We start from the raw sequence: 12674 nt of genomic DNA on the forward strand, positions 1-12674 counted from the left end.
GCACCCCCCACATATTCTACCAACTATATTACTCAAGCATAAAGCATCCCTACAACTTTACACAGTAACCCTCCCTCCATACCTATTACCCAAAGAGCACAATCATAAAGTTTCCCTTATAAACAAACACATTCAAAAACTGAGAAAACTAATAACCTCATGCATTTCTAAACAAGCCCTAAGTGGAAATATCCATCCAAACATCCCTACAACTTTACACAGTAACCCTCCCACCATACCTATTACCCAAAGAGCACAATCATAAAGTTTCCCTTATAAACAAACACATTCAAAAACTGAGAAAACTAATAACCTCATGCATTTCTAAACTAGCCCTAAGTGGAAATATCCACCCAAACCTGGCCCTACCATCTCCAACCCCAATCCTCATAATCAGACTAGAAACCACAACTTCTCCCATATTACGGCCAATAGAAAGCCAAGTGACTTCCTTCTACTAAGCCTAAATATTAGAAGTATATCCAACAAAGTCCATGAACTCCATGCCACCATAGACTTGTACTCCCCAGATAATAGTCATCCTGACAGAAACCTGGCTAAAATCTCACATTACCAGTGAGCAAATACTCCCGACCGGTTATGGCATACTAAGAGTAGACCGGCTAAACAAGGAAGGAGGCGGTGTAGCTATAATATTTAAACAGCATGTAAACATCCAGATCTTAAAATCATCAGCTCCACAAATAGGCAATGAAGAAATAATATATACCAACCTCAAAATAAACTAAAACAAAACCATCAACATAATTGGATGCTACTTCCCACCTGGCCCAAACATCCCTCCACTAGAAAACCTCCTCAGCTGGTCTACCCACCATCTCCCCCAAGAAACAATCATTTTAGGTGATTTCAATATTGACTGGCAATCCTGTTCTGGCAACCATCCAACCCATCATGTAAACCTTCATGGCTTCACCCAGCTAGTCCAGTCACCAACCAGGATAAATAAAAACTCCAGCAAGCACACTACCCTGGAATGGATACTAGTCAGTAAGAGCCCCCAGTCATATATAACAGCCTGCTTATCAGATAGCCTCAGTGATCACTCCCCAACATTCCTACTCAAAAAATACCTATACCAAGCTAAACCTGTCATCTACCGTCAAATACGTAAAAAACTAAACTTTAACCCACTCACATTCATCTCATCCCTCAAAGAATGTAACTGGCATCCTCTAAAGTACCTCAGCCTTGATGACGCAGTTGAATTTTTTAATACTACATTCCTGAGCATCCTTAATTACCATGCCCCCATAAGACTTTCCAGAATCAAAGCACAACCCTCCCCATGGCTACAGAAAACCACTAAGTCAGAAATGAAGAACAGGGATAAAGTCTGGGAGCACTGGCGCAAAACCAAAACCCCCTCAACTAGACAGAAATTCCTAGAAATACGCAATAGAGTCAAAAAGCTAATAAAACAGGACAAATTCCAATACTACCAGTCTGCCCTAGACTCCTCTCAACACAGCCCCAAATAGTTCTGGTCCTCCATAAACTCCATCCTCCACCCAGGTAAAGTCCGTACCCCTCCTCCTAACATCCCTCACTCCTCAGAAAATATTGCTACCTCATTCAACACACACTTCACACAAACCATACTATTGCTAGCTAAACAGCACAACCCCCCTCCCCTCCAACCTACACCTTCAACTAGTAATCTCCCCACTGCCTTCTCTTTTTCTCCTGTACCTACCTCCAACATAAAAAAAACTCTTAACTAAACTTAAGCCCACCAAATTAGCAGCAGACAACCTCCCAAGTGGATACCTACAAATCGCAGCTGATGCTCTGGCCTACCCAGTATCCATCTTGATTAACCGATCTCTGTCAGAAAGTTGCGTTCCCACACTGTGAAAAGTATCACATATAATTCCCCTCCACAAAGGCAGACCCTGCACAGAACTAACCAATTACCGCCCCATAGCTATTCTCTCTCCACTCTCCAAAATACTAGAGAGATGCATACACTCTCAGGTCTCAGACTACCTCCTTACTAACAACCTCCTTTCCAATACTCAGCATGGTTTCCGACCAAACCATAGCACCACCACTGCCTTACTCTCCTTTACTAACACTATCCTTCAGCATAAAAACAATGGCTATCTCTCCTCTGCTACTTTCCTAGACCTATCTAAAGCATTTGACATGGTCCCACACAAACAACTTATCTCTGTCCTCAATAACCTATCCTTCTCACAATCGGTCACCAACTGGTTTCAGAGTTACCTGTCTGACCGCCAACAATCCGTTGTATAGTAGAATGACATATCTCCCCAACTACCTGTCTCCATAGGGGTTCCCCAAGGATCCATCCTTGGACCCCTGCTCTTCTCTGTTTTCACCAATAATCTAGCCTCTGCCACCAAACATGGCACACTCATACAATACGCAGATGACTCAACCATCATCTGCTCATCCCAGTCCCTACCCAAACTGCAAAAAGTCACACAGGAAGCCTTTTCCTCTGTTGAAACTTGGTTATCCGATGCCCAATTAATACTCAACCAAACAAAACTAAACTACTTATCTTCCAACCCACCAAACATACTCAAAACAACTCTCACTTTAACATCACAGCAAAAGACAACACCACTATATACCCAACTGAACACACTAAATTGCTAGGAGTGGAAATAGACAATAAACTGAAATTTGACATTCACATATCTTTGACCATAAAAAAGTCCGCGATAAACTAGGAGCGTTATACAGAAATAAGCAACTTCTCACCAAAGCAGCAAAGATTTCAATAGCAAATTCCCACCTTATCTCCACCCTACTTTATGCCTGTCCAATATATACCAACCTAAGGCAATGCGATTTAAACAAGCTAGACACCTGCTACAACAAAATCGCCAAATTCGCCACAGGGGCATCCTACCGTAGTCACCACTGTCTCTCACTTGCTGAACTGGGCTGGCTTGAACTCCCTCACCTCCTTCAATGGTAACAACTCTCACTTGCCTACAAACTAGTAAATCATCCACTAAATGTCCCATCCCTCCAGAATTTACTAACTCTGCTGGTGAAGCACTATTCTCTTGCACCATAGCCAAATTATGGAACTCCCTTCCACCCACAATTATCTCCGTACCATCATGCACCCACTTCAAAACTGTACTAAAGGCGCACCTAAAAACATGCTGGCTGTGCCCTCGCAACTCCCACTCTAATATCACCCTTCCCATCCAACCACTACCTTTCTTTCCACTCCACTAACTACCTTGATTATAGCAAGCTCAGATGCTCATAAGCCAGTACTTATTATACAGCAGGAACTTCTTCTTGTAACATTTGTTAATGTCTGTTATGTACTTCACAGATAAAGATTCTAGTTGTCTACTGATGTACTATGTTCTTTATCTGTAAATATGTTGTAAGTAATTGCTATGTAAATTGTTAATCGCTATGTAATCCAATGTAACTACTGTCTGTTTATTTTAACTGTGGAGCTTTTCTCCACGGGCCTCCGCTGAAAATGGACTTACGTCCAGTTGGACACTCCCAGTCAACAAATATAAATAAATATTAAGTAAATAATAAATTAAGTCACTTTTGGTTTCTTAATGGATTTGTTGGATGTATTAATAAAATGCGCATCTTTGTTTTTGATAAATTTATCTGGTAGTACAGTGTTTTGATGGGTTTACCTTCATTTGTGTGTATTGCACAAGGGCGAACAGCAATTGTCTGAACGGCAGTTTGCGAAGTTTGCAAACACCAAATGGAAAAAGGATTGAATGTGCAATGAGCGAATGCACATTGACATTTGCTCATTGCACATTCGGCATTTTGGGGCAGATTGCCCTATAGTGACCGGGGAAATGGCCCCTTTCCCCACTGTAGTGCGATCTCGGAGTTATAATATTAAAGTAGGGGGGCCTGCCCCCCTGCTTTAAACCTTATTACATTTTTGTTTCGACATTATTGTTTGAAAATCAGCGAATCTGCTTTTCGATTTGCTGATTTTCGATCATTACGAACTGTTGCCGTTTTCACTTTTGTGGTTACGAGATGCTCATATGAGCATTCACACCACTGTGATTCAGCGTTGTAAAGATAAACCGTTTTGATGATATGTATTTTCAGTTTCGTTAGGTAATTTGTGTTCAGTGTTTGCTTTGGTATATATGTCTACAACCCACATACAGTGTATGTATCTGTATATTTGTCTATGTGTGTGCGTGTGTATACATTACTATATAGTTAATGTTGTTTATGGACCTTTATTTCTGTACACAGCAAAATTACTGCAGTTACTGACATTAAATGTGAGGGCATTATTTCTGCACCAGATGTAACTTTGTGGTAGCTCATTCAGGAATACTGGCAAATTTCTGCATGTTTTACTGAAGTAGTAGTTATCCAGCTTGCAGTCATCTCCATAGCTGATTATCTGTAGACTTTTTCCCACTTTTGAATTCAAGAACAGTAGTCCAAAATAACTGGCCACATTATAGAGCCCAGTGGGCAACACTGGTAAACACCACCCTACCTGAAATGTTGTGTCCTGTTGCTTAACCAGTTTCTCATCCCTTTTATGATACATGAATTTTATGTGCTTTCATCCCTTCACTTGCCGACCCTCAAGCTTTGATTTCAGCCTCTTCATTCTTTAATGGTTTGGATTTCCCGTGCAGATCCTATAGGGAAGGAACTGTCTGGAGAGGCTGTCCATCAGGTTGTTTGATGCTGTTACCAGATTCCCATCAGTTAAAGCATATTTTGTATTAATGCCGTAACCCCTTCCCTTGGATAGTGGTGGTGTATGCAGCTGTGTCGCTGAAGGGGCCACCTAAGCTTCCCTGTCAATTCATGTGGTGGTGTTCCTCGTGACCAACAAGAGCTACCATCAGTGGCTATGGCCATGTCATTCTTGCATCAGCCCTCACACTTATGACATCACCACTGCCCTCTAGCTGTGATTTTGTTGGGAGCAGTGAAGAGGAGTAGCTGGGCCCTGTCTCTCTCCCTGTAGTGAGCACACCCATCCTCCTAGTCTGTGCCATGAACTTCCTGAGCCTGTATTCAAGTTCAGTCTATTTGGCTATAATCAAGACTTTAATATACTCTAGTGGCAAGGCATTGCATTACATGTGGACTGAGTTTTTTTTCAGTTTTGAATTACCCATTTGTGTAGAAGAGTGTGAAATGCATTAGCAAGTTCAGGCAGTGCTGCAGGGGGTATTGGAAGGATGACGTAGAGCTAGACAATTTTGCTTTTTTGCCGTAGTACTTGTGTAAAAGCATGCAGTTTTCATGTTGCAGGGGGTGAAATGGTCTTTCAATTTTTTTTCTTTATTGTCAATGAAATGCATCATTCCATAGTGCATAATGCATTTTGTTGTGGTGATGATGCTTTCCTTCTTGACTTGTGATCTTTATTGAGGAATGCATTGTCAAAATAAAACACAGTCCACTTCTGAATGACACATGCTGCTTAATTAAAAACAAAGGAAAAATACATGTGTTTGAAAGGCCATTTCACCTCTGAACTATGAAATTGGAATGCTTCTTGCACAGTGTGAAAAGTGGGTATCTCACATTTTGGCTGTCACACACATTGCTGCAGTCTGTGTTCCCTATCTGCCTCTTAACATGTTGAGAAGTATGCCAGATCAGTCATTGTGCTAAGTATGTTGTCTTTTCTTTATATTAACTAGCATTGGAAGTGTGCAAAATGTAGTTATGTTTAACATAATCTGTGATCACTTAATAAGACTGAAAATGTAGTGCGACTTCAGAATTTTCTTGCAGCTTTGATGGGGCGGAGAAGTTGAGAGTCTCGCACACAGTAATAGATGTCAGCAGTGATCATGTGAAAATATGGAGTATAAAAGACTTTTAGTAGTTTGTCTGAAATAGGTTTGTATTTAATATTAAGAAAAATCCGATCTAATTTCTTTGCACTTAACTCGTAACAAATGATGGAATGCTAGTCTCACGCCTTCTAAACATTTTAAGGAAAATGTGCCTTATTTTGATCATGTACTTGTGTGATATTTTCACCATCATACAGAAAAATTATTTTAATACTGTTAATCAAGTCATTTCATGTGTATCTTCTGTTTCACAGTCACCATTTCCTGGGGATGATGAGGAGGAGGTATTTGACAGTATTGTAAATGATGAAGTAAGGTATCCACGGTTCTTGTCCACTGAAGCCATTTCAGTTATGAGAAGGGTATGTTTATGTTTACAAATATCTGTTTAAGAAATGAAGTAGTAACTTTTGCTGTTGGGCATGATTTTCTTAATCCTTTTCCATGTGAGGAATAGTTACATTAATTAACAATTACTAATTCTCATTGTACTAAGAAACAGAATTGAATAACAAAGTAATACCTGCTTAAGTTTATTGCATGTAGTCTATCATATATTTTATAATGTAGTAATTTTTGAAGTGAAACTTCTTTAGGCATAGTAGTGTGAGTTTGGAATGAAACAAAAAGTGAAACAGAAGTGAGACTCTTCTGTACGGTGGTGCTATTTCGTGCCCAACTGTTGCTGAACTATGAGTTGGCAAGGGAAGGTAACCTGCTTTGTGCAGATTCTGGAGTGTGAGAACCCTGTATCACACACACACACACACACACACACACACACACACACACACACACCATTAGGAAAAAGGGACTCTTTGTCATTTAGAACAGATCCCACAAAATAAAGACGCAGTTAAAACACTTGGTCTTACTCAGAATGCTGCTAGAATAACAGATCTGATGTTGTCAATTTTCATTTTATCCTTGACATATGGGGTTCGGGTCTGATATCGGAACCGACCCGGCCATTACTATAGCTTGTGCAGGCCAAAAACTCTCAAGCTTCACCCCAACCCACAAGCCCACACTCCCGGTTACATCAGATCTGGTTTGCCACTTTCCTAGATAGATGTGTTAGAGTCTCCTTCTAAATATTATTTTATCACTATCCTTATTATATCCTACCCTTTGTAATTTTGTATTTCCTTTCCCTTTTCTGTACACTTCGGTGTACCTTATACTGTCATAGCTGGTAGTTCTTTTTCTCCTTTTCTCTCTTTCTGTTTGCTAAAAAAAAAAGCCTGCTATTTAAAATATCACTAGTTTTTGTCTGAGTGTTTTCTGTGCAAGAGATTACTCAGTGTGGTGTGTGCTTGAATTCTTAGATCTGGTAGTTTTGAAGACTATTTTTCTGTGATGGCTGAAAAAAATATGGGTCCCTCTGGTTTCAAAAAAATGGCAGAAGAGTGGCCACAAGATTCTGCTTTCAGATTCTCACCTTTTCCGCATGTATTGTTTGGGCCCAGTTTATTTACAAGAAGATTACAGTGTTTGCCATGGGTTTAGTCATCGGGCCTTTGTCGAAAGGAAAAATAAATGAATCCTCAAAGGTGTGATTTCTTCCGCCTTTGGAGAAGGCATGTCTGCTTAGAGAGAAAGCAAAACCAGTGTTTCTTTGCCTTCCTCTTCGTCCTTCTTGGAGAAAGCAAAAAAGAGAAATCTGTTGGTACCATCATCACCTTTGGCACTGACACACAAAGAACCTAGATCCTCGGTTCCTCAAGGTTCTTCAGAACTGACGGATACTACATCAAAAGTTTCGGTACCTGACAAATCATCGGCATTGACGACTACTGCTGGATCCAAACTTTTGATGCTGAAGTCTTCAGTAACAGAACAGATTCAAACTTCGACTCCAGAAACATTTCTTCCTGGATCTTCCTCGACACAGACTAATCAGCTCAGAGCATTCAGACAGTAGAGCAAGAAGTTTTGCCTAGGACAGTTTACTCCCCTTCAGTCAATCCTTTTGTGGGTGAATTACCTGAGATTGTTCTGTAAAGCCCAAAATCACCCTCTCTAATGTCCGTACATTCCACCAAAAGCCTAAGAGAAATCGACGTGGAGAGACTGGTGAATAAAATCCTGTGGGCGGGAGGATATACAGGTCTCCCTCCGCCTCCGACCCCCATGAGGGTAGGAGCTGAACCTTCCTTCACTCCTTTAACTACTCCTCCTCTGACATCCTCCAGGGTGTTAGAGTTTCCAGCTCTGAGTTGCCCAGCACTGACTGTATCAGTTCCAAAGATTTCTCTTTCTTCAGAACTGGTTATTGCTTTGAAATTCATTGGTTCTTTCAGATCTGGAGACCCCCCCCCCGGAGCCATATCTGTCCTGTCGGTTATGAGGAGTTTGGTCGACTCCAATTTTTTCAGAGCTGTCCTTGCACCTTGGAGCTTTGGCCTGGATCAGTTCAGCTCTGACTTCTGTCTTGGGGGCTGTCTCTGGGCGGGGAGTAACCATGGTTTCAAGGCAGTCTCTCTCAGTTCCGGGCTCCCTTCCATCTTTTGGGGGGGGGGGCAGCCTTCGAGGCAATGGAGAGAGATTAGTCTACTGCAGTCACTCAGTCAGCTCCTTCAACTTCAGAGCAAATACCTTTCTCACACTTAGTTATATAAACTGTCTCTCCACTGAGGCAATGAGTGCCAAATCCTCCACAGCCTCAGATACAAATTCTGTCATCTTCTGATGCCTTACCAGACTTATCCCCTCAGGAGGTTCCTCAGAAGATGTGCAAGATGAAGCGCTTAGATTCCCCTGAGGAAGAGATTACAGAAGACACTGATTTTAATGAAGGGGAAGGGTCCCCAAGGTCACTCCCTGATGAAGTCTTCTTTGGAGACGTCCTAGAAATATTGAAACAGAGGGATGAGTGGCAGTCCCAAGATCCTTCCTCTGAGGAATCCGTTTACCTGCAGGCTTTCAGTATTCGCCCGTCTACCACTTGGTGATTCTGCCCACTGACAAGCTCATTCACATGATCTCTCAGCAAGCGTGGAAGGCACCAGATGCCACTGAACCCATCCCCAAGAGACCTGACAAAATGTTATCCGCCCCTGAGGATAAACAGTTCTGGGTCAAAAGATTAGCGGTAGATGCCATGGCCGTAATGGCTGCCACCAAAAAGAAACTAGCTGAGGAGAGTTCCTCTGTCCATCCACCCAACAGAGTTTCAGATGATGGGTAGATTTGGAAGTGGGTTTATGCTTCATCGACCTTCACCTTAAGGTCTTTGAATTTCCTGGCACATTTTACCACACTTCAGAGGGATCTGATCAAGGAGCTGTCTGATACCCTGGCAGGAGCTGTTACTGAGGGAGTCCAGGAAAAAGTTGCTTCCCATTTGGCTACCCTAGAATCTGTGTCCAACTCTTCCATGAGGCTCATTGTGCATGCAGCTGAAGGGACTTACCCGAATGGTGGGCTCAGGCATAGCCAAAAGGAGACACGCCTGGATGCGTCTGTGTGACTTCAAGTCTTCATTTGTCAATGTACCCTTTGACAGATCCTCTCTGTTTGGCTCAAAGGTTAGAGAGACATTATCAGGTGTGAGAAGGATGGCACGACACTTTCTGTTGTGGGTGTATGTTTTTCCATTCCTCAAAGATCTTTTTCCAGGAATCGGAAGAGCAGTGAAAAGATGTGATTCAAAAAGTCCCAAGGGCCTTTCCCCGATACATGTGGAGCCAATTCTCCCCAGGGGCAGAGGGGGGGACTGCAATGGAAGACACCATTCATGCAGCAGAGATGTTCCACAGAACCACAGCTTCAGAGATTCCTTCTCGGGTAAGCCCTTTCGGTGTTCCTGAAAGGAAGCCTGATTGTCTTCCTCTGGAGGCAGTCGGGGGATTCTTATCCTTGCACCAAAACGACTGACTAAAAGTAACAACAAATTCTTGGGTGCAGAGGAGTATTCCCGAGGTTATACCATACATTTTTCTTTTCATCCCCCCCGTATGCAAAAAAATTCCTGATGTTCCACCCAGTCAGAGGGAACCAGCTGTTCTAGAAATTCAAAAACTGATAGAGAAAAGAGTCATCTAAGAAGTCTCACTAGACTAGAAAGAATTTGGAACTTACTGAAGATTCTTTTTAGTCCCACAAAAGACAGGAGACTGAAGACCATTTTTGGATTTCACTGTTTTTGTCAAATCCAATTCCGGATGGTCATGGTACAGTCCATTCTTCCGTTTTTGGTAAAGGACAACTGGATGTGCTCGATAGATCTTCAGGATGTGTTGTATCACATAAAAATGGACAAGTGCTCCAGCAAGATGTCCTTCAAGGATGCATCTGCAGTCCTTACAAATGGGTTGTCCTGTCGTCAGGCAGCCCTTCGGTCGGCCGGATTCCAAAGACTGGGTCTGGCCTCGGCTGATGTCGCACTCCACCCGACGTCATAGCTGCAGTTATTCGGGTATAAAGGTATCAGCCAACGCCATCTTCCTCAGTCTTTCTTGCCGCGTGGTGCCCGAAGCAGAAGCTGTTCGCAAGTGCCGGTCGGTCAGAACCAGAGATTACTACTACCGAAGACTTCTAAAAAGCTAAGTACCCCGTTGGGGACTCTTTCTTGCCTCAGCCGATGTCAGAAAAAGTGAATAACTGTTTAACTTGTGGGAAACAAATACCTCATAAAGATTTCCACTCTTACTGCTTACCTTGTTTAGGCCCAGACCAAGACGTAGCAGCTTGTCTAGCCTGTGCTTCTTTCAACCGACGAACGCTTAGACGTCGGTCGGAATTTGCTGAGGAGTTTTTCGGCTCCGCTTTTGCTTACATTATGCCGTCGGATGCTCCGACTACGCAAATATCTAAAAAGCGCAAAGAAAAGGACCGACACTCGCGGTCCGCGGTTTCGGCCGAAACCGCGGTTAAGCCAACCTCGAGTGTCTCGGTTTCGGCTGAAACAGAGTCCACGGTTCTTCCTTCGGCCGAAAGCTTACCTCCTACCGAGGCCTCATCCAGCATGGTTGAATCTGCTACTGAAATCCCACCCGCTCTTGCAGGTTCTCAGGATTTATCTGATACTATCCCTTTGGATATTTCTACCCCTGCACGTGGAGCTGCTAGGCTACCTGCAACCATGTCGATTAAGGCCTTTGCCAGGGCTAAAGCAGCAAAATCTACCAAAACTGTGCCTGCTAAGACCCCCTCTCACAGGCCTAGCTCTAGTTCACAAATGCTTAGTCTAGCAGAGGATCTCATTTCTTTGATCCGGGGATCCCAACCACACCCAGACAGGGCCTCTCACCCACTTCCAGAGAAGAGGCCTAGAGTAGAGCCCCCTGAGCCAGTTTCTACAGATGACTCCTCTGATGAATCAGATAATTCTAACCCTCCAGAGGGCCCTTTTTCCCCTTATGAAGACTCTGATGCCGAAGAGTCCATTCCTTCTGGCTCTCCGCCTGAGGAATTTTCTTTTGGGGAAACCTTGCATGCTATGAGGGAACAATTTCAATGGCAGGGCCAGGATTTTTCAGACTCTAGGAAAAGGCTTAGAACCTTTCTGCATTTGCCACAGCATAGGCCTCTAGCCATTCCTCCAGTTCTTACTGTTGTGGATGATGCATTTAATGATGCTTGTACTGCTCCTGATTCTCTTCCTCCGCCCCCTGCTAAGCCCGATAGGTACTACAGGGTTCCGGACACACATTATCATTTGTATAAGGCTCCATTTGCAGATCCCGAAACTATCTCCCAGGGACCTAAGGCTGTAGCAGCTACCTCTGCCAAAAACCCCCTCCCCTCTGAAAGGGAATCTAGGGCCTTAGAGAGATGGGGTAAAAAAGTTTACACTTCTGCTACTCTTTCAGCTAGGGCCTTGAACTGTCAATTCCACATGATCCAGTATCAAGAATTTATGTTAGACCACTTAACTAAAAAGCTGTCCTCCGATGAACCATTAGACAAAAAATCTGTTCAGGAAATGGTACATAACATTCAGCAGGTCAGTAATCATTCTTTAAAATGCGGCTATGATGCACTGGAGGCTTCCTTTAGATCAGCCATGACTGGTACAGTGATCAGAAGACATGCATGGTTAAAAGAGCAGTCCTTACCAGACCATGTTAAATCAAAGCTCCTAGATGCTCCCATGGACAAGCTCAATTTGTTTGGCTCCCCTGCACAGCAGGTGCTGAAGAAGGTGGAAGAGAAAGCAAAATCTGTCCAGACAGTCAAGGATTTCTTGCAGGTCCAACCTCCAAGGTTTAGCAGGAATTGGCCTTCCAAGAATTGGTCCTTTCCAGACACCTCCAGAGCTCAGAGAGGCAGGAATAGGCTCAAGAGGCAGGGGTCAATCCAGAGGTGCCTACAGGGGACGTCAGTGGCAGGCTAACAACCAGCGAGGTACAGCCACAGATCCAGCCACCACCACTACCACAGGACAATCACAGTGACTTGGCTCTGGCACTGCCTACCAGGGAACAACTAGAAGCACCCTTAGGCGGGAAGCTAGCCTTATTTTCAGTAAACTGGCATTACATCACAGGAGACAAGTGGATTTTACAGACAATAGACCAAGGTTACAGGTTTCACTTCCATACTCTACCAAGGAAGAGAGGAATGCCAAACCTACCTCCAAATCAAAAGGCAGAAGCTCTAAAACAAATAACTCACTTACTAAGGATGAGAGCTGTAGAAAAGGTACCATCTATGGAACAAGGACAAGGATTTTACTCCAGGCTCTTCCTGGTACCAAGAAAAGAAAACCAATGGAGACCTATTCTCGACCTGTCCGCTTTAAACACATACCTCATTGTCCCAAAATTCAAAATGCTGACCCTACAGCAGCTTCTTCCCATGTTGGGCAAGGAGTCTTGGCTG

The 12674-nt window shown here is 43.3% G+C and overlaps 1 protein-coding gene across 1 annotated transcript in view; it reads left to right on the forward strand.

The window, feature by feature from the left end:
• The window catches only part of PKN2 (protein kinase N2), a 2214272-nt gene that overhangs the window by 2070713 nt on the left and 130885 nt on the right, over positions 1-12674 (forward strand). The window contains exon 20 of the mRNA XM_044085632.1: positions 6101-6208. Within this exon, the coding sequence (XP_043941567.1) occupies positions 6101-6208 (108 nt within the window). The remainder of the gene's footprint in view (positions 1-6100; positions 6209-12674) is intronic.

The sequence above is a fragment of the Protopterus annectens genome, chromosome 10.part0, assembly GCF_019279795.1.
Source record: "Protopterus annectens isolate FY-2018-M chromosome 10.part0, PAN1.0, whole genome shotgun sequence".
NCBI classification, from domain to species: Eukaryota; Metazoa; Chordata; order Ceratodontiformes; family Protopteridae; genus Protopterus; species Protopterus annectens.